This window comes from Atheta coriaria, unplaced genomic scaffold, assembly GCF_025399875.1.
Source record: "Atheta coriaria isolate IRGN ID8LTWV9N9 unplaced genomic scaffold, Caltech_Dcor_3.1 hic_scaffold_3_pilon, whole genome shotgun sequence".
Lineage (NCBI taxonomy): Eukaryota > Metazoa > Arthropoda > Insecta > Coleoptera > Staphylinidae > Dalotia > Dalotia coriaria.
Window position 1 is genome coordinate 3,245,327 of NW_027045445.1, and position 27,662 is coordinate 3,272,988.

Below are 27,662 nucleotides of genomic sequence, written 5' to 3' on the forward strand. Positions count from 1 at the left end.
CCGAGCGCCACTTTGGAGCGGCGCGCGTGAGATTTATCTGTCCGCAAGCAGCGTTTGTATCGTTCGATTAAAACGGTGCAGCACGCCCGAAAGCCGCCCGGCAACACCGGACCTAATGATAATAAATTTTAATTAGACGTGATTTTTCCGGTGGAAGCCGATGCACACATGTGTGCCTCCATCCGGGGGAGTGAAATTTAGGTATTGTTTTCATTTCGCGTACCTCGTTCGATTTATTGACATTTCGTTCATAGAATAAAAACCACATCTAAGAATAATAATTTTGCACTATCAAGGTTTGAGTTTTGTGCATTAATGCGTAAAATTGAAACTTTTTAATCTCAAAAATACATAAAAGAATGCAAATTTACGCACTGAATATTCAGAAATATGCTTTCTGTGAATTTAAACTTTAATTTGCTGATTGGTTGAAAATACTGCAGTATAAATCTATATAATTGTTGACACAGTTTGTTGACACAAGTTGCAGTGGTTTGCTGCATTCAGTTGAGATTCGAGTAGGTACGGAAAATATTGCAAGTCCGGGCGGTTTGAGTAAATATGGGGAATCGGCGGATATTGTACGCGTGCGTTACACCGAGACAGAGATCCGCGCGCCGAATGAACCAGCACGGACTTGTAAACCCGCCGCGGCGCCGGTGGTGTAGCAGCAGCAGCAGAGTGCGCCGCGCCGCTTTTTGATGGACAGTTTCACGTGCGACTTCCTCGTGTGCGCACCACGCTTCGTTCCATCCCCAACGTTAGCGCTCACCCGCACGCACGCGGAAAAGTTTTACATTACTCGTACGTATGTTCCAAGATTGTTTCAACACTGCCACATCGTATTCAAGTGCGCACGATGGATGATATTAAATTAACGCGTTAAATACATTCGTTAATTTTTTTTGAGTTAGTTAATTAACAAAACTATACTCTATGTGATAATTGTAAGTGACGATTGAAATTAATTACGGAACTTTCGATAACATCACCAATGGTCGAGTTAAAAAGTAAGTAAATATTTGCTCAAGTGTTAATTGTTTTATTAAGAGTTAGCTGGCTGATTTGACGCGCGCGGCGAACAAATTAATTTACTTGCGTAAACACTGTAACAAGCGAGCGCGCACAAATAAATTATATTGAAATTTCATGCATTGCTGGTAACGCGCGGTGGTAACTTATGTCTGTTGCCCAAACTTTGACAGCAGTCAATTAATTAAGCCGCGAGTAGTTTAGGTATTGTGACATAGTCAAACGGTTGGATTTGAAACGAAATTTGTCAAATTGAATGACAATATAATCGCTTCAATACCCCTCTCGATTTTTTTAGTGTTTGAGGGATCATAGAGTGTTTTTATTTTATTTTCTATTTTAAATTGCGTGTCACTCACCGCACACATGTTGTTAATGCCGACGAGAATTAACAAATTGTAAGGATTCGTACGCGCACTTTCCTCCCCTAATTTTTGAGTCCGGTATGCGGTCTATGCGTCGACAGAGTCGAGTGACGTATGTGCGTATTGGTATTAATTTGTAGAGAGTAAAAAAATAAAGCTGCTTTGCCCCCGGTTGCGTCCCTCGAAAAGTTAATAACGCCGGCTTTGCATTTGTTTGAAAAGCGTCAAACGTAAATCCACGTTTCAACAAAAGCCTCGCTAACTAAGAGCAAAGCATTTTAAAATGTTTCACAAACAAAAAATTTCAATGGTAGTTGCCATCACAACTACCGAAAATAGTCGTTAAAAAAATTCAATAAACGAATAATAGTATGCCATTAAGTCAATATACTATTTTTGTGACTTTTACACTAGCGTTTTCGGGTAGTAAAATCGGTTACCATCGGTTTGTCGCCACTTTAAGACACGCCATTACCGAATGTAGTAAAACAAGTGAAATGTTTCGTTTTCCTGCGTTGCGCGCTTTGGAATTTCGACCAAAATGTATTCGAAAATGTAAAAACCTATTTGCTGGCAGTAACGAGTCGGGGAATGCTGTTTTCATGCGCCTGAAAATAGCATTTTCATTCATCGCCGCAATAAGTCAACTAATGCGCCACTAAATAACGATATGCACGCCGAATTCCGATCTAGTTATAATGAAATCATGCAATGTGAAAGCGCGCGAGCTCGACAGTAAATTTGTCACTCGGCACCGCGAGCGTGTGGCACGAACAAATATTTTTTCCCCAAAAGTTCGCGCCTGCTGTGGCTTCCCCAACACATACACAACACACGCGACGAGCTTTTTTACTTTTCCGCTGGATATTAATGCAGCGTTACCAATATAGTTGAAGCGGTGAGGTGGCGGGCACGGCGGCGTTACGCATAACTGGGAACAAATAGTTTCGTCGGTGGGGCGGGGACGGCGCGCCGCGTCGCGCGGTTCTGGCTGGTTTCCCCTCGATGACTTCAGCGGGTCCTGTCGGCGGCGTTTTCGCCGGCAGTCGTCCTCGCGCGCCGCGCGTTGGTTTGATTTACAACATTTATAGCAGCACAGTGTTTTCTCCGTCGACATTGCCGAAACCCAGTGTCGCGCATAACTTCAGCTTGCCGTTCGTATATTAACTTAGTACTTTGCGCCAAGTTACCTCTACAATGGGCGCGCTTTTATTTTCGCATTTTGCAGAGCCGCGCGCCGGCTGACTTGCCTTTCCTCACTACCCACAGCTACACAAATATTTACACAGAACTTCAACCATCGCCACCTACAAATATTAACTATGCGACTGACGCGGAAAGCAATGAGGGGGTGAAGACGGGTTGATGGTGTGGTGTGGCCATTGTTGGAAAGCTCGTTGTGGCGAAGTGGCCTGCTATTGGCAAACACTGAATATGCCAATAAGATTTACACTTCAAACTTTGAAACATTTCGTTAACAAAATTAATCTCGAAATATAAATTCCACTGTTGCATGGGAAAATTTTATTATTTTTCACTTGACATAAATAATTTCGCATTAAAGCTTCGTTTCTAATTTACAGGCGACGTCGCCGGCCGACCAAAGCTAAATTATACTCATAACATCCAGCTTGTTAGCTGCTAGTTGAAAGTGAATATATAAGTGCAAGGCTCTGTAAAGTCACAATTATTTATGCCTTGCATGTGCATATTCCGAAAGGCAACTGCGTATATTTCATGATAGGAATGTTTCGAATTAAAAAATAATGCCAATAATACCAGCTTCCTGTTTATATGCAATGCACAACGTTATCTGATTTTTTCCCACTTTGCTAATCGTTAATTGAGACGCCGTGTATACGAATATTTTCAACCTGGTAAAATTTGTGTCGGTTTGCATGTGTGTGTATGAGGCGGGCATAATTATGACTTGACTAGTAAATTGTTGCGAATGCGTTGCAGAGAAAGAGATAAGACGGATAAATTATTGCATAATTACACTCGAATTGCGACGTTTTAAAAAATTGCTCCGCCCAACGACCAGGGTGCGCTGTTATTCGTGTTATTTTTTTAATTTCACTTCTCCGCTCCAGGTTTTTATGATTTTTTTCTTGCATTTTTTTGTTGGCTGTTTCGTTCACACTTTATGAAGCGCTATATTCGTTAAGAAAGAAGTATTGTGCTTTTGTTTCTTTTTTTCCTCGGTTGGGTGTGTGTGTTGTTTTTCGCTGTTTCACAGCTTGCAGTGCTTTAATAACTGAATTTCGTATACTTGGTTGTGTGTTGTGACAAAAATAATTTAAGTGTGAATCTAAGCGCGAGGAAAACACGATGAGAAATAAGAAAAATACTTTTTTATTATTAAATTGTTGTGCATGGCTTCTGTTTGCCACGCAAAGGGAAGAAATAAAGCACGACGGCTAGAAAGGAATAAAACAGAAATAGAAACGACAGTGCACAATCACGTACGGCATAGGAGGCGAAAGGAAGAGGGTCGCACGATGGTTATCCTCGGATTCGTGAGGATGAACGGAAAGCAAAAGGAACCCAATTTAATTTAGGAAATTCTTTTAAAAATACAAAAATCCGATTAAAGTCATTTTAACGCTCTCAGTCGTCGAGTGCTCGTTTTGAGCGGGCGAGATTCGTGCTTGTGTCGAAATTGTCCTTCAGATTTTTTCTTTGCGATCCTTTCTATTAACTTGCATCTATTCAGTTTTGCGTTTTTTTTTTGTTAAATTTGTTTTTTCTCCCACAATTCATTATTTTTTATTACTTAAAATAAAAAAAAATCATTGTGCATTAATTTTACATAAGCTAATAAAACACCAACTCTCATCTCGGCTTTTCTCTTTAACTTCTTGCTTTGATGACAATTGCTCTGCTTGGCTTAGAGTTTGCTTCTACTGAAAGGAGAGAATTAGTTCGGATAGCGGCTAGAATACTGCAAACAGCAACCCCTATAATCTTCACCCATATACGACCCACGTTCTGTACCCATGTCTCTTGCATACAATGCGTTTTCTAGCAACACAGAATAATTAACTAGTTTTAAATCATATTCCACCAGGCTTTGTTAATTCCAGCATATAATTTATAATTTATTTATGCTTATAGTCAATTTATTTGCAAAATTGGCATAAATTGATTTGGCCCAAATGAATCATGTTTATGTAGGTACTCTCTGTATGTGATTGTGAGAGAGATTGTAAGGCACAACGAAAAATTGAAAAACGATCCGTAATTTCATCACGTTACCCACAGGCGAAACACATGCCTTTTGTGGTTCCGAACGGTTTATGCCGGCGATATAGTCAATCGTTTGTAACCGAATGGGCCAATAAGTGGCATACGTTCATACGGGTCCCTCTCGGTGTGCGCGCTTTGTGAGCAGGCGGTATTCAATAAACAAAAATCATGAGACGCTTATGAGCACGCCGTCCAAAAATGATACATGCGTCTCTTGAAACCACTGGCTGTGGCTGCAACGGGAATTAAGGAATATTCAGACAGGCATTGGGGGGAAAGCCGCTTATTTAAAGTTAAGCTGTGGAACGTATTTTATATTTTTGCTTTTCAGGCGCTTTATTTTACGACTGGTTTCATGTCTCAACATCAATCATTAAATTTAAGTTGGAAATTTTTGACGTTAAAGAGTTAAAAGTTAAAAATCGATATAATAAATAAACCAAACGTATTTCGTTTCCGTATGTATTAAAATTTGTTTTCCCAAAACGCAAACAATCACTTTTTACGACATGAAAATTACCGATGCAGAGTAGTGAGTAATAATTGTTTTTGTAGTTTGTTGCTTGCTCAGCAAGGACTATTTCTGGGACCGACTAGTTTTATAGTTTAATAAAATTTTACTTTACTGTATGCAATTTTATTCCGAGCAATTGCTGCAACGCGCAGATATATAATACGCGAATTACAATATGCGTCCTAGTTTTGCGCTTGCTCTGAAAATATTATCACTTAATTAAACTTCTATCTAGCATGGCAGCTCTATAACAGGCAACATGGCACATATTAACTTTCAGGGAGGAGTTTCTGAATGATTAAAGAGTGACGTGTTTCTTTAATAAAGAATTCAACTGTGTATGTGTTAGATACAAATAGAAAATTGTCCATATTATATGCGGCGATAATTGAATACTCTCATTGTTTGTTCATATTGCGTTAAATATTTAATGGGGAAATGTATGCTTCAATTTCTTCATTCGCCGCATTTGAACTTTTCTGTTTGAATGCTATATTTGCGTTGACCTCACATAAAAAAAGACGAGCATGCGACATTTACAAAGTTCAGATGGTAAATTCGACCGTTCGAAATGACTTACGACGCTTGGAGAGCAATTGCATGTTATCTTCGCTGAAATATCACGCGCGCGCTAAGCAGAGACCATCGAGAGCAGCCGTCTAGAATTTATCCCGTCATAGAATATGGAACGGAATGAACGCGCAACGTAATATTGCGCCAGGCGGGTATACAACTAATAAACAAGACGGCGAGAATGCAATGCTGCCGCTGCTTTCCAGCTTTGGCTGGCCGAAGCGCTCGGGTCACGGGGTCGATTTAGTACGCTGCTCAATTGACACTATTTTATCGCGCTATCAAAAACGTAAAAAGCACACAGCGGCAGGAAAAAGCAGGCGCGTTTAGTGCATCGTTTACTGCGCGCAGCGCACTATCATCTTCTTTTTGTCTGTTTGGATGGGAGCATTCGAATCGTAAACTATATAATAATCTCATAAACACTTTGATATCGACGCGCGCTCATTGTAACGCATCCCAACGTTCGAACTCGAGTGGAATACGCCGCCCGAGGAATACAAGTGTGTCAAAATGAGGACGTATCAAACGATTTGCGCTCGAGGTGCACAAAAAGAAACTCGCGCCGCGAAATATTACGTATTAAATGCAATAAAACGTAACATCGATGCGATTTATGAATGAACGTGACTACAAACTGGTTGTTCTCAATCATGTACAAAAGCGTTGTATGTGTTGTCTAAACTTTGTTGAGCCAAGAAGCAAAATCTGTATGGATTTAAATTCGTATATCATAAAGAGGATGCATACGTTTCAGTTTTTTCTGCACAATGCGGCATTATGTGATGGCGGTTATGTGAGATACTACTCCTATAGTATAGGAGTATGATCAAGTGCATAATAAATTTACTGGTTTTTGTTTGTAGTTTATAGTTGCTTTTAGTTTTGCGATGGTGTTTCCATCGGAGAAAGGTATCTGGATACTTAAAAGTTGTAAAGTGATGCAAAATTGCTCCAATTTGAAGTTTTAAGTGAAATTAAGTAATTTTCGTGATATTCGAGAGTATAAACTGTTATTGATAAAATAATGAATGAGAAATTGCAGTCACCTGTATATAAACATTTTATAAAAGGAAAAATTGACGTCGCTCCGGGAAATCGTGGCTTTAACAATAAAAATGTAATTCGCCGTGAGCTGAATACGAGGAAATCTATCACTTTGACGCGCGCAATTTTAATCATAATACGAAATCGACACGAAACTAAACCGCAATGTGCCGCCGCGCCGCCTCCGTGCGTTGGCGCTTACCGCGCGCGCCATTTGAGCCTCGGTTATTAACTTTTATTTAAATTAATATACGCAATCGCTACAGGAGATAAGCTTTTTGTGAATATAAATCATTGCTTCGAGTTTCCAAACCGCATGCAATGCAATAATAGTAACGTTACATGAATGAACCCATAGAGAAATAAACCGCTAGGCAGAATTTATATTTATAACTTGTGCTAGGAAAAGCACAAAAATGTTCCCTATCGTAAGTGGGGGTCGAGGCTTTTAATGAAAGGCCAAGTTACATATACGGCGGAAATTAGCATTACTAATTTCTCTAAAATACAAATTCGTCACCTTGAAAAAAGCCACTAATGACTTTTTTGATAAAGAACAATATTTTTCTATTTTGACTACTATCGCTCAAATGGTATGAGTGATAAGAATAATTTTTTATTTTTCATAAAATGAGTGAAATTCTTGATGTGACTGCATTCCGGTAAAAATGTTATTCCAACCGCAAATGCTTTATCCTGGACAGAATGCAGTGATAGAAGCGATGCGATTTTGCACAAAATGAAATTCCAATTCCGAGTCCACAGTTGGTGGTCTCTAAGAATGCAACTATCGACTATCGAGAGCGTCTCCAACACACATCGCCCTAAACGTGTGGCTACAATATATTGTGTATCTCAGCGCGCAGATGAAAACGGGAGGGTGTAAATTGATAACGCGTCGTGTACAATATATCCCGTCGACGGATGCATCGACCTCGACGTTGTGTGCGGTGTGGCGGATCGTACGTTTATTATAATGATAAAAGTGCGAAAAGCTCACAGTCCCTTCTCTCCCACACAAGTTATATTTTTGGTCGAGGAATAAGTGGATGCAGACAGACTGCCCACGTCGCCCGGAGATTTTCTCTTTCCACCACGAGGAAGAATCAACTTTTGGGTACAACCCCAGCCCCAACCCTCGTACGCGCATGTTTTGGGCGCACACCGTTTGCTCTGCGGGCATGTGTGTAACAGTGTTGGATGTTATTTTGGTGAAAAGCATCGGAACACAATGAGTTCTCGTTAAATAATGTATAGGGTGGTCCATTGTGCGCGTCGGGGCTATGAGCGAACCACGCGAGCGGCGAGAAGGTAAAACTTGCGCCACTGCTGGTGATGTTGCGGAAACGAGCGCGCTGTGACTTCTAACTTCTGGCCGTGGGATGACGGACAAAAATATCGCGGATACATCTACAACATTACACTGTACGGAAAATGTAAAATCCTCTGCCCTTCAATGAAATGAAATACGCCCGCTGCGTCTCGTGTCTCTTGCGGCGGCAACGGCAGCGCACGAGTACATATTAAATGCTTTTCGGTCGTAAGACTTTAATGCTCGCGGTATTGTTGGCCGATGATAAAAAAGATTGCCGTAAAGAACGCGAAGAGAAAATAAAGCGCCAGAAGTGTTCCAGGCAACAGTGGAGCAATTGCGTGTCTGAAAAAAGAAGCAGGCCAAAGATTAAAACGTGATAAAAATGAGGGAAGGATGACAAACATTTAATTTCTTGCGGGTAGATAAATGACGCCACTTAAGTGGCATTTAAAGACAAGAAGAAGATCCCCAAACGTTTAACCGCTCACCACCAGCAGCTTGTGATTCAGAAAATTCACAAAATGTATTCAAAGACGGAGCATTTTCTTTCTAAGCCCGCAAAGCCCAGCACATAGAAAACATACAAATGAGCTATTTGCGCATAAAAGAATACAGGTACACAAAAAGCAAAGGAAACGTATTCCAAGCGTAAAACAACGCAGCAACGGCATCAAAAAGAAAGCTCATAGTTTAAAACAAACATTGGTTGTGCATCCACTTTTCAATTCTTCTTGAATTGCTCAAACAGTAACAGTTTGCGTGTTGTACGCAAAACAAACAATGTGCACAAAGTACATACAATTATTTCGGAACGAGGAACACATTCTAGGAAAACTATTTTATTCAATTAAAAATTGACACTTGTATGGAACCCGAACGAAGTTGATATTCCAGCTTAGATACGAAAGTATTGCGCCATGGCCGGTGAATATTTTCCAGAATAATTGCGACCAACAAACGATAACTAATATGACAGAATCAGAGAAACGCCCGCAAGCTTTTCGCCACTCACGAGTAATAAACTTGCTTTTGTAGCATTGTGCGGCCGCCACGAGTCTGACTAGCGTTCTGTTCTTCGTTTATTCTTGTTCGACATTGTTCACCGTTCGTTACTTCCAGCAAGGCAGTGAGTAAACTGTGTCAGCAAGCATTTTTAAAATTCAAATAAACCTAGTCATAGGAATAAAAGTAATTTAATTTGCAAATATTTCTGCGAATTGTTGAACTGTAATTTTCATTATTTACATTTTTATACTTTTGTACTGTAAACAACCAGTGTAAACAACACATGTAGTAAATGTGACTTGTTTAGTGCAACAAGCTTGGCAAAATGAAGCTCACAATAAATAATAATTCCTCGCGCAAACACTATCGCCATGCCCTTCTAGAATATCTAGGATATTCGATAGCGCAACACAGAACTGAAACAAATGAAACATCAAGGGGGCATGTGCCAAGAGTACTGAACACGATAGACGAAATTGAGTGGAGGCTGGTATTCCAGTTAAAATGTCATTTTGTGTATTCGTTCTCTCGCTATCGTAAATATATGATTTATTCCATAACTTGCCTGGGCGTTAACAGAGAAATAAATTGCAATACATATTAGATTAACAGTTGGGAAACAATTGACTCTGACTGTGACTTTTCTACAACTTCTGCGCAATAAACATAAAACATCTAAGCGTATATTTTGAGCAAATTTATTATGTGAAGTCATTAACCTTCTCGTTTTTATTATCAAATGGTAATTATTAGTTTGCTGCAATTGGCTTTAATTGATGCCAATTAATTTTATTATTCAAGCGTATGACTCAAACGTTGTTGTTCGACGTTTAGATGTATAATAATCATAAATAAACTAGTAAAACGTGCATAAACTTTTAATTTGTTGATAAACATTGAAGATTTACTATCGTACTTATTTATATTTTATTATTATTGTTTTTGTTTTGAACTTTTTTACGACGCCGTTTTCGTAAAAGAAAGAAAGCTCGTAACTATATGGCGCACAACAAATGAATGAATCTTTCATGCATCACAAAGTGCATCTTATGCAGATGGGAAACATCAAGGTTGGAATTTCTTATCGGGCTTGCGAGCGTCCGCATATTTTTAATACGTTTCGCGCTCCTCTTCACATCCCATTCCATTCTGAAGAAAATATTTGAGATTCCTGCATTCGTGTTCCGTTTGGGAAAATTATTTTAGAACACAACTTTGACTTTTACTTGTGTAAAAATTTGCGATGGCAACAAAGCATTGAATACGGGAATAAGGAGAAAAATATGTACGAAATAAAAGTTGCATAAAGTTGCGTCGGGCGGGCGGGCAAGCCGAGACGCCTCTGCGTCGTAGAAAAGTATGAAAAATGTCGAAAATATTCAAGAATAAATTTAGACCAACAGCGCAGTTTGCCGTTTTTTATTTAATAAATAATGTGTATCAAAGGAAGGATCATTTTCTCTGCCGAGTGAATTCACGGGCTGAACCACTTGTGAATTTTTATACAAATACTCTATCTTGGGATAGCCGTGAAGTTCCGAACTCTCGCGTATAATGATTATAATTTATTTATTCCGATTTTTTACTTGCAGTTAACTTTTGCACGTAACACTGAAAAGAAGCGGAAGGAAAAAAATATTTTTCAAGAACTTTATCTAGCGAAATGTTATTTATTTAATATTGATATTTGTTAAATATTAATCCTGTTAATGCGGTTATATCATATTTATTTTTTACTGAAATGAAGTGCAGAATTTATCTATCAGATTATTTATATTTTGTCTAATAAATTTACGTCTGCTAAAATTAATTACGCAATTTGAGGAATAACAAATAATTGATTATTAGCAATATTTCGTGTATTTTTTGCGAGGGGCATTATTTTGTGTGCACGCATTTGGAAAATATTTTCGGCGGTTATGTGCACACCGGTTTCGGCCATTATTTTCCCATACTCATTCTCATATTCTCGCGCTCTCCCCCGTACGCAATAAATATTTGTTTGGGCGAAACGGAGTGATATTTATATAGGCGGGAGAAGACGAGTGTGCGGCAATTTGTCTACGCGTTGGTTTCGTCGTGCATCACTTCTCTCAAATGTTGCGGTATTTAAGAGCACGCCGCCTCTGCTGCCCCCAACGAGTCTCGTGGCGGTGTTTTGCGCGCCACCTTCTCACTCCACGCTGTCGCCACGGTGTGATGCACACACATGCACGAATTTAACTTCAAACACAACGACTCTCCACATGTCGCATTCACATCCTCGGAACACATCCTGAGCGAATCCGAATGCATCACCGCATGAATTTAGCAACAGCTGCTTATTGCCTGAATGCTGTGCTGAATGTGAGTTGGTCTTTATTAAAAACGTTCGAAATGAAATCTCAGGCGATCCGACAATGGATCAAACAAGCAATGCGCAAAAATAAAAATTTAATGATACGGTTTAGTCAGTGATTATAATGCAAATCATGATGTGGTCGTTGGTGCACGAAGGGCAATTGAGCGATTAGTTAATCATTGTTGCTCGCATTTTGTGCACCCCGTAAATGTCGCGCTTTTTCTTCTTCCGCGCCCTTGGATGGCGTGCGGCGGCGTTTTGCAAATCGCGAGCGCGCTCGCGCTTGTCATACACGCAAATGACAGAGCGGCCGGCGTGCCATGAGTAATAGTTGCTCACGCGGCGTCGCAAAACACAGCAAACGGTTTACATAGATCTAATCTCGTTTTATGAAATACCTGCTTCATGTGTCAGACTTAATTCTTATTTATTGTCGTATGCGCGAGCGCGCCATTGGCGTTGCCTCTGAATAACTTATATTTCCATTCGCTTTTCCTGGTTTCCACGTGCCGGGGTTGTGTCCTTACGGCAGTTTTGGACTCGTATTTCAGCCAGGAATCCGCCATTCTCAATCTTTTCATGAGTTCCACCGCTACTGTTTGTTGCTAAATACGATGTTGTAAATGCAATTTGGGGTGCATTTATTGCACGGGGCTGTATAGACGCAGTATTTTCATTGGGTGGACTTCTCGAGTAGCCGGCCCGGCGCTTTGTACTTTCCGTGCAATTCAACGTTTTCATGCGACAAACGCAATAATAACAATGGCGAGGGAGCCGAAATGATTTATTGATAATTCACTATTTCGTGGCTCATTCATTTCGCCAAAAGCCGCCAAGAGCCGGATGAAGAGCGGCAATGAAATAGTATCCCTCGTCTGGCAAAAAATGGGTTGGAAAATATACCAAACAAACAAAACTAATACACGTTTTGTTAGAAACGGCACGAGCCACACAAATATGAATGCAGTCAATTATTAATAATTGTTTATTTTCGTAGGGGTTTTGTGCGCGAATACAAACACAGCTGCATTCTTTACGCGTGCGGGCAATAAAATTCATCTAATTTAATGTCACGAAAATTAATTAGAGTTTGCCTGGCTTTGTTGGTGTTGTCGCGCGCGCCAAAATTGCAAATTCATGGGAAAACTGGTCCAACAAAAGAAGCCAAACATTGCAAAATCGATATTCGTTATGCAAGGGCCTGAGCCAGCAGCTATTGCGAAAACAAAAATGTTTATCAGACACACATAAAACTAACTTTATTAGCTGATAAAGCCTGCACCATTTCGTCCACATTCATTTTACGCTATTATGCCTCCCACGACGGGCAGGCTGAGGCTTTATTCGGGAATAGTTTCAATGCCGATGCCACCAATCGTTTGGAAGTAAATAGTTTCAGCCCTGGTCATCGTCTGGCCGGCACAGCCGCCGCCAGTTTTATCGTCATCATGCGTTCGTGCGCGTACGTCCGGAGGCAATTAACTCTGCCACAAAAGCACAAAAATGTTTGAATATTTATCATTGTCTACGCGGGAACAATTTAAGTTTCTTTTTCTGTGCAGTTCACCTTGTAATTTTTGCTGGTGTATAATTGTGGTTGTATTAATAGCCGATGTAGTGCCGGAAATTTTGCCTTCAAAAGACCGGGTCGCCCACAAGGAGGAAACAATTGTTGGTTTTAGTATTGCGCGACTGTTTTATTGTTGTAGCGCAATTCCGGAGCGTGCAGGATGAGGTGTAAATACATTTCCTCCACCGCGCCGCCTAGCAATTTCTATGAATATATGAACATAATGTAAACCGAAAGGAAATTAGTTCATTACGAAAGGCGTCTCGTACAACGGCAGTCAATGCTCCTTCTTGTTTGTAGCTTTATGCATGAGCGTGCTGCTGCTGGGTGTCGAATAACCGAGGCTATAAATCTACACTGTTATCTCCTGCTTTATCTTCACGCACCGCGTATCGACGAATTAGTTTTTATCCTTTCGGCGAACGCTCGCCGCCGCCGCGCCGTTGGAGCAAACAACTCTGGACGTTTGCATAATGCATGCGCGCCAAATTAATTAATGAAAACGTTTAGATGCAACATGCAACGCTGTAATAACATTATATCGCAGATGGAAATGGTAATAATTTCGGCGGTGCTTTCTTCTGGAAATATGCATTTGTTATTTTTGATGCAAATGTTCGTGTTTTGGTTGGTAATGAAGCTCTCTAAATTAAAACGTATGCATTTTAACCTGTCTCCGCCAGAAAATTGACTCCCAACATGCGTGTGTGGTACCACTGCGCTTTATCTATAAATATGTGGGAGTTTATTTTGTACATGCAACGCTCCGGCAAAGCGAGGCGACAATTTCTGCTTACGGCTTTTCATAGCCGCGCCGAGAACAGCACATAAAGTTGGCAAGCAAAGATTGATGACATCGTGACGACGTGCTTAAAATGCCGCGCGGTCGCCTCTGGAGAGAAAAGGATTGATTGACCCTTCGTCTATTTTCAGTATATTTTAATAACTTAACGGTGCATATCATCTATTCACTAACACGTACATCATTCAATTAAGTTTTAAGCAAATAAACGCCGATATTAACGTGGATATTTGATCTTCACTTCATAAATAGAAGTATTTTGACCTTAGAAATTATCAAGTCGAGTCCAGTTGATTGATGAGAAAATTTCGTTCTTTGCATCGATTTTTCGATTGCGAAATTATCTCGTTCGTGGCGAAGTTTATCTCACAATTTGTGGTGAGTTTTTTTGCCGCCCCCGCGACGCCACTCCGCAACCGCTGCACCTCCACGAATTCGTAAGCATGTAAGCTTCTTTGCTCGCCCATTCCCAAACGCATGTATCCTTTCTCCTAGATGCTAGTCGGGTTGGGATGGTTTTTACATTACTTTTCAATGTTGGAACACGCAGAAGTTTTATCTGATCGACCTCAAGAACTTCTTTCGCTTCGTTTTATTCGATTTCATTCCGTTTTCCTTCATCTAATAGACATCTTCGAGTCGAGATCTGCGGAGAGAACATACTCATCGTGTGTAGATGTGTGTTCATGCTCTTACCAGTTCCAGAGAGACGTACGGGGAATATCTAGTTCGTTTTGCTTCGGCAGTTGGACGATGGTGAGGTTTTCGTTTCATTCAGTACGCGTTCGAATTTGAATTGCATCCGACTAGAGATGGACTAAATCGGAATTTCCCGAAAACATTAGCCTACTTTTTGATTTCCACTTCGCTTCGGTTCTCCGTCCTTCGTCCGGGCGCGCGCTTAATGCACGTTGCGACGAAGATATCAGGGGAGTTCGGAGCGATTTTGATTTGCGTGTAACGCGTTCTTTTTCCCTTGTTGGCGAGCGAAATTGATAAGATTCCGCCTGATGCTCGCACATGGAGATTGGCATCGCACCGAATTAGGTCGCGCTGAAACAACTTCCGCATACGTAAAATTTAATTATAATATGTTGACTCGTGGAAATTTCGTTTATATTCAAAATGGAGCCTTTATTTATCAACGCAATAATTTACTTCAGTACCTGCCTGTTTCTATATGTATTTTTCTTTGATAAATCCAACATAAATTTTCAGTGCTCTTGTGTAAATGCGATAATAATTTTCTTTGTAAGCCGAAAGAGACATTTCCATTACGCGCTGTCTTTTATTACGCATATTTGGTTTAATGCACGCTTGGAAAATCAATAGCAACTATATCGATGAGAACAAAGGCTAGGTAAAAGTCGAACGTCGAAGAAGTTGTACTTTTGTACATGCATCGGAGTGTGGAAGGCACGAAGACACAACCTGCATATTCGGAACACACCGCGAAACACGGAACGAGCCTCGAAACGATATAACTTTTAAAAGAGATTCGCCGAGAATGTGCTGCGCGCTCTTTCGACAACAGCAACAACAAAAGCAAACGACTCGCCTTTCGTTCGCGTACCTACCTACAAAAAGCGCGTTCGTATTGTTTCGCATTTACATATTCGTCGCGACAGGTCAATATTTACATTGAATATGCTATTAAGCAATTCGATTGATTCAAATGACACGCGATTTGAGCTCGGATTCTTCCGTTCAAAGGCTCCTTTGTGGGCCATTCGATTCTTTCTCGTGTTATCCTCTGCGAAAAAAGCACCGTGTAATTTTATTTCGTTTCAAAAGATAAAATTCCGCCCGCTGCCGTTTATCGTTTTCTTAATTGTAAATTTTTGCATTTGAAAACGGTTATGTTTTCAATTGAAACGCGAGGAATGTTTATGCTTTCCGTTAACAAGTGCGCGATATGTATGAAATCTGCGAGAATAAAAAGACGCACACGCAAAAAACATTATAAAACGGGACGTTAACGTTATAAAGTGAAAAAATTTAAAATATAAATAAAAAGCAGCAATGCGAGTGCGAGTTAGGAATGTTAAGATAACTGCGATAATGTCGAATGCGTTGCGCGAACGTCAGTAGCCAAGCCCCGATACTTTTAAAATATATAAAAAATCACACAGGTTGCAACAACTTGGGCTTCATCTCTCAGCGCTCTCGTTCGCGCAAGTTTTCAGTTGGTTAATGTTGGCGTGGTCAACAAAACGAAAAGATTTAAAGCGTCTGAAATATTGGCTGCAACTGCTGGGACGGCAGCGCAGGCTGTGTGCACCAGTAGTAGCCGTTTCGCGTGAGTACGGTCGATCGAGACAATTTTCGATTTGATATTCGCGCCGGCCACAGCCCATGGTCGACGCGGTGTGTGTCGGTCATTCGAATGATTAATAAAAAATCATTGCAGGACACGCGATCGGTCGTTTACGTTATTCTCTCGTATTATACTTACGCGCGGCGCGCACACATTATACGAATGCGAAGTCATAAATATCAGAGGGAAAGAATGGCTTGCAGAGCCGTGCGAGCGGTTTTTGCGATTGCCACGAATCCATTAAACGTGTTCCGATTAGTTTGCGCTGGTAGTTTCTAAGCTCACGCCATTATTTTAAGTTAATGAACGTTGATTTTTAGCTTGAGGAATTTTTTTATAATTGTAAAATCTAAAATTTTAGTGTTTTTTTTTTGGGTAAAAATAATTGCGCTCAAGTTGCGCTGCAGATATATTATATTATTATAAAAGGGTTGCTGCTATTTTTGCTGTTGGCTATGAATTAAAAACACACAAATTTCGCTCGCTTGTTATTGAAACGTTGAAAGAACTAATAATGATGGTTTTTCAATTAATGGGTAAACATTCGCTTGTATACTTTAATTAAAGCTCGTGCATGTTGCGTTTTGCAAGCGCATTATGCTCCCGGCAATTTTCCTGCATGTGTACATACCTACCTATATTATATTTTCATGCACACGCTGAAAATTTATTTTCAATTATTTAAATGTTTTCTTGTTGTTGTAGGTAAATGTGGCAAGGATCCCGTGGTCTTAACCACAACCAGCAGCGGCATCAGTATTACGGACCAACACTCGGACCACGTCCGGACCAGACGCCACAATGCGACATGGAACACCATCGTCAATACCAGCATCACCACGGTCATCCGACAGCCGGACCCAGCTCGGAGGAAGTAGTAGGTGGCCGGTGCGCGCCACGCACGCCACCACATGTACGCCAAGCGTACCTGCATTTCCCGCCTCCACCTGAGTACCCGCCGCCACGCCGTGCCATGGCCGATGAGCATCTCATGAGCTTGCCGGCTGGACCGTCGAACATCGACTACTCGTACGCGTATTACGAGCCGGGTCCGCCGACACGACACCACAATGTTCCAAACAGGTATCTTGGTGGTGCAAGCACATCCCGCTCGTACCGCGAGGGTTCCTATCGCGCTAAACACACGTATCTTACGCGTTATGGTACTGAGGAGAACATCTACGAGGAGATTAGTGAGGTGGCTCGGGCGCGTATGAGACCCTTGCATCAAGAGTCCATCATGTCGCTGAATCAAAGCCTTGTTGAGGAGGAAGTGCGTAGCGTTGAGTACCGTCATCGGCGTGTCCTAGGCGAGTTGAACTTGGCCGTCGAGGCGATGCTCATGCCCTCCAATTCTCAGGAGGGCAGTGAGGGCACTGAGACGGAGGTGGACGATCAGTTGGCTGACTTGTTGACGGTTGGACCCACCGATGAACTCCTGTCGCCGGTGCCGTTGGTTGACATGGACAGTGGTTTTAGTGGTAGTTCTAGCGGCGCGAGTTATCGTAGTGCTATCGGTAGTTTGCGGCGTGGCGAACGACCCAAGTCGTCGGCCGCTGCGCTGCCCAGGACTTCTACGCCTTCCGAACCGCCGACGCCTAACAAGGGCTTCTGGAAGAAGGGGTGGACCAAGAAGTTGGGGTTTTCAAGCACAAGCCTTAACAAACAGAAAGACAAAGGTGAGTCAAATACATTTTCATGCTTTATTATTGTACAAATAGTCATCTATTTTTTGGTTGTTATCTACTCGCAAATATCTTTGCGCATGTTTACACAACTGGATAAACAATGCCGATTTCCAGCTTGCAAAATTTTTTTATCACTCAATTGAGTCGTGTCTTCTTGCGGTGGGGCGCAAAATCAACAATATTATCTAATTTCCAATGTTTTTATGCAAATATAAGCGGGAAACATTTGAAAGTCTGCGGGGGAATCGACGTTGTTTTCCATATTTTTTGAATGGAACGAAGGCTCTGGCACTCCAAGCAAACATACCATACACATATATAGAATATGCTTCTGCAAACGCTAAACGCTCACTTGATTTTCAATATTCCGCTTCCTTGAGGGCTTAATAACTCTATTCCTCCCTTGCACGAATGTGATTCCGCACGGCATTTTTGTGCTCTACTCAGGTTGCTTTTTGTTACATTTAATTTCATGATTAGTTTTGCGATTCGTGCCATACGGTTGTTTTTCAAAAAAGCGAAATAACTTGGGGCGCAATACCGTTGCACACAACATACAATTTGTGCCTACTAGCTGCACTGAGGGATGTTTTTCCACAGAACGACAGAAAATAACTTATTTTTGTGGCCATATTGCACAAGCACAACAAGAAACATTGCAGTCAAGACGCAACTACAAGTTTAATTAGTAAAGTTTCCAATTGCACAAAAAAACACAAAATCCTATCTAAATTCAAATGTAAAAATACTGAAATTATGTAATATTATGGAATGTGTTTCATCTTTGACATATTAGTCATCAACTCGTCATCATACATGTTCGCGTTGCATAGAATTTATTATAGATGTAAATCGTTATTATAGCTTTAGTGTCAAATCGTAAAACTCCAGGGAGAGGCAGCACCATAAAAATTAATAATTTTTATCCTGTAAGCAGCGTTAATGATCGACGCATCTTTCATGTAGGCGCTCACGTCGCATTTGGTGAACGTCAATTCGTTATTCTTATGTATTTTTAAATTAATGTACGTTTTTTTCTGAAAGCGAGCCGTTTTGGCTCGCATACTCGTACACACGATGATAATATGTTTACATGTGATATCTGCTTACCGTTTGAGCAGGAGTGCGCTGCCGCTAACTTTACGACACTAAATTCTTCGTCCCTACGTGATGTTACAGTTTGCCTGGCGCACTTATTCTTCTTCTTACGAGCGCCGAGTCGGACGAGCAATGCTATATTTCCTGTTACACATGCACGTACATCGTTCGTCGAGTTGTAAACTCGTAAAGTAAAAGAGAAAGCCCATTCAAATATAATTCCGCATATTTTTTCAATGTAATTTATAGGGATTCACTTTTCATAGACATTTTGTTCTGGAAATTAAATTAAAAGAAGCAATGCATTCAAATGTCATCTAATATAGTAATACCTTAGTTGCGAAGTTAATTTTACGGTGGGTTTTTATCACACTTGCAAAATAAAGAAGCGATTGTTCTTAATTGCAGATAATCGCATCTATTATGTAAATTATCGTCTTTAACAAAAGCAACTTAGTAATTAGTTGATAATTATCACATGTGTGGAACATAAAGACGGGCTTATGCAATGTGTAGAACAATTAAAAATTCACCCATTAACCATAGACCACAAGTTTCCATGCGCGTAGAATGTGATGTAATTATATTACGGTTAGTTAGAGTTTAAAATATGAAGTGATGATAAAGATTGATTGCATTAATTAACATCCTAAGCGCAAAGTAATTCTGCGCGCAGACTGGGCTGTTCGGAGCGGATAGTACACGATGCACGAATATATTTTAATTGAAAATTTATCTAAAAGCGACTAAAAGCTTTATAATATTCGCTCGTTTGGCGATAGCCATTGTATTCAGATCAGACAATGTCAACATACCAAGTGCGCTCGCCGGGGAAGCGCACACGCTCTCGCAGACCAAGGAGGTGGTCGGTGGGTCGGTGGAAATCGTGCAGCCGCATGGTGTGCCGTACGTGGGTAAGTTGATTAACAGCATGTACGCTTAATTAATTATAATTACCTTACAAACAAGACCGTTCCTCAAAGTCTGTCTATGCGCTCACATCGAGCTCCCAGGCCGGGAGAGGCGCACTTGTAAATCATACCGCGCGCCATGCTCACGTGAACCTGCCGTGCGGATATTCTTTGACCGTTTATTATACAACACAGGGTGTGTATGTGCAATTTAGGTTCGGGAATTTTATCCACATCATGGCACGAGGTAGCATTCAACCAAAGTTGTTGATTCTCTCCAATTAAACATCTTTTTTTTTTGGTTTAAAAATGCTCTTTACTTTGCAAATATTGCGTGAAATGTTGTTTGCTCACTGCTTAAACAAAATATGACTGGTGATAATCTTAATTACATATGAATATTCACATTTAAACTTACGTTTAACTGGCAATTAGTATATACGTAGTTCTTGTGTAACCATTTACGATGCGCGCTTGAATTTGCGGAAAACTTGCGAGATCGTTTAAGTTGTGCTCACAAAACCTTAGATATAACTTCCTAGACTACACACACTCATGCACACATTTGCTGCGCGTTTGCAAGCTAAAGTAGATAGATTCTCGTGGGATAAACCAATATCGCAATTTGGCGCTAATTTACTTCAATATCGTCCGAGATACACGCATACATAATTAGTGTATGTTTGGTTTAACACTTCAAACGCTTCTGCGCTTCTCGAACTTAAACTTCCGCCCGCAGTCTTCCACTCGAACTATCGCAAACGGTGTAAAACTAATAATGTTATTTAATTTATCATTTAATACAAGTTTGCTGGCATCGCCTGAACTTTATAGCCAGTACAGTATGCTTTGTGTATTACAATAAAAAAAACTGGGCGTCGTAAATTTACTTCTCGTTTAAATTGTTTTTTTTTTCGTTGTTGTCGAATTTTGCGTCCTTTCGACGCGCACCGCCTCGTTATCTAATTGCGATTAATCAAGATTCCATGACGATGCTTAGAGGTGAATTTCGAGTACATTAGCGTGTTAGTATAATATGTTTATTGTTCGTGTTCAACTATGCGCCTTGTTACATTGCCGCCCGAAAGTCGCGACTCATCGAAAAGTTTTACCTTGAAAAAGTTCATTACTGGCAGAAGCATGCAGATTACAAGTTTTAATTGCCGCACCTATTCATGAACTAAAATGCTATTAACAAAGTTAGGTGTAAAGTCTGTAAAAAACGAAGAAATTAATCGGATTTTAGCAATTATCCGGAATTATTCGGTTACAGATAAAGTTGCAGCCTTTGGGCTTTAAAATTTTGTTTATTACTTCCTCCAACACTTTGTATATGTATTCATGCATTTATTAATTAAAATGAACTTCGCATAACTGCTAATAATTACGGTAGCAATTGCAAAAAATGATGTTGAGCATAAATATGCATAACATTGTAAGCGGTTGCGATGCGGTTGCTAAATGATTTTAATGTGTTTTTGATGGACTGATATCACCGGCTTGGAGTTTTGAATAATTAATGCGCTACGAAGAAGTGCGCATGCGGTGGAGAGACACGTGGAATGAACACAAGCCAGTTTTGGTAGCTGCAACAGCAGTAGGAGCGCAAGAAGTAGCAACAAGCCGGGCGAACAAGTTTGCATATTTCCCTCGGCGAGCAACTCGCACGCACGCGTTTTGGCATATTATCTTTAGCCAGATGAGACTAAAAGACAACAATTGTGTGTTGGCTGGAAAGTTTGGCAAATGAACTTAACGTGTATGCATTTCCTTGCATATTTAACTGACTGTTTGCACATAGAACATAGATCAATGCAATGTAGGTATACTTTTTACTCCTGTGTGCACTTTTCATGAGTTTATATAAACTTTACATCCTTAAAACTCTAAACTCTATAAACTACATGGAAAGTTATGCTAAAAAGTGCAGTATTTCTTCATTTTCTACACTTTTAAAGTAAAACTGCACTTGCACTTGCTTTTGCATTTGCACTAAACTTGTATCACAGATAAAAGAAGACAAATTTTACTGACAAATTGCTGCAAAATATATTCCAGGTGCATGCGGTAACACGAAAAAAGAGTCATGTGAAAATTGCTTTCTAGCCTAGCCTATGAATTATCATGGTCGTTGTTACTGCAGAACACGTTACAATTACGGTGATAATCTCAGCCAAACTGCGACCATAATCCAAGCGGGCAAATATCATATGTGACTGACTTCGTGTCGCGATCCCATCACAGGTTGCGCCAGATTCAACGTCTTGATAATTCGATCTTGGTTTGAAGCGCACTCGAATGTGTACGAAACCAGATCTGCTACTACTGCAATGGTGCTCATTAAATTCTAACCGCTTGCGTCGTTCGCACCGTCAAGAATAAAAATCCATCGGCAATTTTCACGTGCGCGCGTACATCGTTGCATTTTGAGGGCACTACGTGCATCCGCCAATGCAATCGCCAATTTTCTTTATTACACGAATTTCTACAATTTCTTTTCGGTCTCAGGTCTCAGCTCAACTCGGGATTGCTCGAAATTATTTCAACTACAAATGCTTCTTTTTCATCGCTGGAAGCAGGCATTGATTAAAGTTTTTGGTTGATTTTTCGTAGATGAAACAAAAAAAAATACTGTAACTAGGTATTTGAGTTCAAGTGTTGTTTTGTGCTTCCTCTAAGCGTAAATCGTTGATTGCAAGGACGAGGAGGAAACATTAAACAAGAAAACATCAAACATGACGCGATGTAAAGTAATAAAAGTCAACTATGTAACAACATACTGAAACAAGCAGCGTTTTGTATCGATATATCAAGCATAATCTAGGGAATAAAAACGAGTTTTATTATTCTTTGCGTTTATTGCGCTGGAACACAAGCAAACGTGCACACACGAAAATAATTGTCGGATTTGTCGCGACTCTGTTTGGCGTTGTTGTTATTTAACTGCGAGCTAAAATCAAAACGGCCCGAAGTTTGTTATACTCTGTGGAGTCGGTCGAACGTGCTAACTAAATCACACGGGAGCTACATAAAAATGAACATAAAAACAGCCCGACCTCGCGCGCTGGTCCGCAGAGTTGACTACATTGTCTTAAGCTTCTCGGTCGCTGGCGTTTGTTTCTCACTTGTAACTGCATGTTATTTTCTATCTTTATATCCTCGCATACAGGCTGCTCTTATCGGTTAAAAATAATTTCGTAAATGTCGAAAATGCCAGCGTTGCTCTTCGGCGTTCGGACGTTGAGTGTATGAGAAGAGCGCATTTTGCCATTGTCGTCTTCACTAAAAGTATGCAATGATAAGATTTTTACGACTACAGCGGAGTAAAGTTAATACTTTAAGCGAAACATTTACAGTTAGGTTAAGACTTTTAGGAGCTTTTTACACGCGTGCGGGCGTTTGTGGTCGACGGCTGCAAGGCTATAGAATCGGCATTAAATGTACGCCGCGCTTCTGTTTTAATGCAAGTTCTTTGTTGTTAAAATGTTATTTTAATGAAAGCTAATGAAGTCAAATGGTTCATAACGACGCGTTGGCATCACACATCTGCATGGAAATTATTTCTGATATATTTTACGATGATAATCATCACGTTTCTATGACGTTTTGTTGAAAGACTTTTGCAATCAAACGCGTGTATCATTTCGTAGACGTTCAATTCACTCTTGATCGCGTATCATGAGCATTTGGGCTCCGGTGTCAGGCGATGGGCGACCTTACCCGATTAATCATTAATTGGATTAAATTATTCAGCGTTAATGATCCTGAAATGCCCTCCACCCCGATTTTCTCTTCGTGACTGCCACACTCTTTTGCCGAGGCCTCGCCCCAAGTCTTCGGCTTGATGGCGCGTCACGTTACTGCCGCCTCGGTTCACCACCTTCGGATCACTTGATTTGCACTAATCACGAGGTCTCTGCGACGCCCGACTCGACAGCGTCTTGTTGATGTTTTCTCATTTCCTTCGGTCGCGCGCTCGTAAGTTTTTGCAATTATCGAAATTAATCAAATTAATTCAGCGACCTTTAAACTCGCTCGCCTGCTTCTCTAATGAGAGATTTTTCATATTTGGGCGCGAAGGTGAGTTGCGAAAAGGGGTGGAATTGAAAAAATGAAAAATATGAAAACATTCCAGACTCATTAAAAATAATTGTGGCCTGCTTGGAAGGAAGGTGTATGTGTGTGGAAATATTTCAACCATTACGAAGATTTGTGAATCCGTGCGCTGAAATGAATAAACAAAATACTCCACCTTTTGTTGCTTCGGTTTTCTTAATAAACTTGAAAGCATCTGCCAGCGTGTTTACATTATTAAGTTGAAAGAATGGTTCAAGTCTAAAGTACTCACACGTAGGTAAACGGAACCTGCCACTATTAATTTAATCAGTGGATGCGTATCATAAAAGTATCAATTTATTATACTTTTTCCTGCGTTTCTTGTGATTCTTACTGTGGATCGATTTCTTTGTGGCGAATCGATTTATCGCTTCATTTGCTACGAGTCGAGGCTTTCGGTAAACGGACTTTTCCTGTTCTTGGATTCTAAACTCCTGGAATTCTGAAAATCGACGTCGGTATCTTTCTCGAGCGGACTCGATTCCTCCTGCCTTCGACGTCTATTTAGTTGCAGGTTTTTGCGTTTTACTTGAATTTAAAGTTAATCGAAGGCAGTAACATTCGTACCTCTCGGCTTTGCGCCCGTCCACCAGCTTTTGCAGAAGATGCTCAAGTGCGTCTTTTTATTTCTGCAAGCGCGCGAGCACAGCGGCACCTGAAAAAAGTCGCCGAGAACGGCATTACTGTGCGCGCAGCGCAAAACGACCAGCCGCAGGAACGTTTATCGCGTACGCGAAGAGTCATGATTACAACCTTCTCTAATGACCTCCCATTGCCTCCCATCTAATGCTAAACTAAATGCCGACCGACGGGCCACGACGGACCGGGTGCTGCTCATCTCCACGCCATGGAGATGCGTATTCTTTCTTCGCTCATTGATTATACAAGCTGTTGAACATGTAGCAAAATGCATAAAATATATTTCATACACACAGCTTCAGGAAACTTTTCAAAACGACCAGCATTGTAGGAAAGCTTGTACTTTCAGTGTTATCTTATTTTATTTTGTGATTTTTGTGGTTCGCAAGTACGCTTGTATGAAGTGCATCATGTGCTGACTCGGCGAGCTTTCTTCCTTGGCTTGATGCTTGACTATCACAACGAAACAACGGTCTCAACTTGCTCTTAGCTCTCGGATCCTAGTACCAGATTGCTGGACGCTTCATTTTCCTTTATGCATCGTTGCATGAACATCCATCTACAAAATTAACCAAAAAGTTCTGTCTGCATTTTAATTTATGGAGGAAAACATGACTTCCTTTTTTTATTATAAGAGCCACTTCAAAATATTCGATTGTTATAGTTGCGCACAAGATATGAGGGCGTGATTTTTGTGAATGGAAAATTTTTAAATTTGTTTGGATGCATACAATGTCTTTAAATTTAAATTTTCAAGTTTTCTATTATTATACCCACACCGAGACACGAGACATTATTTCTCTTAAGTGTGAATTCAAGATTAATCTTAATCATTATGATTCTCCATGCCCAAATTGTTGTCATTAAAGTCACACCATAGCAAGGCAAGGATTTAAGCCAGAAGGCATATAGGAATCTCCTTGTTGTTGAATAAATAAGAATCTTGTCTAACTTGTCGATAGGCGGATGTACTGCTTTTTTTCTTGCTTCGTCGTGTTCACTCCTTTCGGTATGTTTAGTCGTGGAATATAACAAGCTGTAATTTGCCAGATTGTTGGCGTTGATAGTTTTGGTTTATAACAATGGACTGTTATTTAATTAAGCTTCGATTTCCTGTTGCTAATTTTTAAAATTATACCACACGAATTTTATTGTAGGCCTTGAATTTGCTAAGCATGTAAATGCAGTGTTTGGATCGCTAGTAATTTGGATGATTCAAAGCAGCACCATAAAAATATTAATACCTTGGTTGTTAATCTCTTGCATTTCCGCGTAAATCATCGTCTTATAAAATATTTTGATGCGATGGAATTCTCTCCCTGCTGTCGTATCGTATGTTGCTTTTCATTGCGTTCGACACTCTGTACTTAAAGCTTTATGGAGCTTATCATTTAGTTTGGAATGAGAAATAAATGCATTCCTGAATTACTAACATCTGCAACTGAATCATCAGAGTTTCATATGTGATGGAATAAATTATTGCAAATAATTGTGAATACTTTTTAAGAATTTCACATTTATTTTTAGAGTTTTAGTAGCATCCTGTATCGGCAGCCCGTTCACATTCGTACTTGAGAACACGTAACATCAATTCACGCTCGTAAAAAGCGGCGCGCATTTCGGACTTAATAAAGGAATTGGCTTTTAAGAGGCTTTTTAGATAAATTATATACGAGATAACGAGTAAAAAATTTTACCACCCAGCGATACGTCATATGACCACGACGCACCGACGTACACAATAAGCTGCAGACGAAAGACCGTTGAAAGAGACCAGAACCTGCTATATTACTGCCTGCTAAGTGAGCGTGTTGTGTTGGGCAGTACAAATGCAGAGACGCACACTTGGAATGTCAGATACCAATATAAACGTAAATTTTGTCCACACGCTACAAATGTGAGTTTGGGCGGCGACTTAAAAAAAATTGTCGCCTTCTTCGTTGGGCCTTATTATTTCCTTGTTTACCTACTTTTTCTATCAATTTGTCCGCATCAGAAAAAGCACTAATGGACATTATTAATGACGTGCAGTGTGCTTATGCGCTGGTGCTTGTGTATATGTTTGAACTTGTGGTGGACGTTGCGTTTTGGCTCAAATTAGAAACGTCAACATGGCCCCTTCAAGCCGGCGGGGACGGGTGGGTCATTTTATGAGCTTGCGGCGTGTGACAGGAACGGCCGACGGTAGCTGGTGGTAAATCGAGCGTTGTCACCTAAAATATTCACATTTGGTCTCTGGAATAAACATAACCATATATAACTTTATTAAATATTGGAAGCTGTCGCATTCGGGATAAGTGCTTGGCCAAGGGGCAACGGAAAGGAAGTGGAAGGGAATTCAATGACAGGTCTGATAATAGACGGATTAGTGTCACGCCTAATGTCCACAATCTATGAAACATGGACGGATTACTGCGCGTGAGTTCTGAGCACATCGATAGTAAATAACTGAAGTGAACTGAACAATGAAGGATAAGACCAGAAAACGTAGAATATATCAGAATAATTTTATGATTTTAGTTTACATTGCTAGCAAATTAGAATTCACTTCCATGCAAATAGGAAAACTTACAGGTTTCTTTGTGCAGCGGCAATTTCTTTCGATTCAGGCAAATAAAAATGTCTTTTCTGTCGTCTTTACCAATCAGTGATTGAGTCCGATCAATTAAAAGTTTTCAAATGTTCAGAACTCTGTGGTACACGTTTTACGGGGGCGCGTAGCGTCCCTTGCGGGACAAACTTCCTGTTTACTATCCTCTCGGTTTGTTATAATTGCCACTTGATAGATTTTCTTTATTGCACAAGCGAAACGAAGCCTCTCAGTTCCAGACAGAGGGCTTGCGTCTCGGTGGTTGTGTCTGGAGATCCATTAAGGATTTCTTACAATTTTTTGTCACCATTATTATTTTCTCATGCTGCTTGCTTTTTTTTGTTTGTTTCTCGTCTTGTACAAGTTGTTAAATTTTAATAAGAATTCTTGGGTGTGTTTAGTTGTCTTTTATTATACTATGTGTTTTTGTGTGTTGCCTGTTGTCATCTTTACGTTCATCTATATATTAAATCTGTATGTTCCTTAGTAT

General features: G+C 40.3%; 1 protein-coding gene across 3 annotated transcripts in view; it reads left to right on the top strand.

Moving 5' to 3' along the window:
• Window positions 1-27,662, top strand: part of LOC135803797 (rho guanine nucleotide exchange factor 10) — a 72,835-nt gene that overhangs the window by 21,234 nt on the left and 23,939 nt on the right. For 2 of the 3 annotated variants that reach the window (XM_065317496.1, XM_065317498.1), the window contains one exon: window positions 16,836-17,809. In XM_065317496.1, coding sequence (XP_065173568.1) covers window positions 16,840-17,809 — 970 coding nt within the window. In that variant the 5' untranslated portion in view covers window positions 16,836-16,839. Of the gene's footprint in view, window positions 1-718; window positions 1,011-16,835; window positions 17,810-27,662 lie in introns of those variants that run through there. The other variant, XM_065317497.1, reaches the window with a different exon arrangement.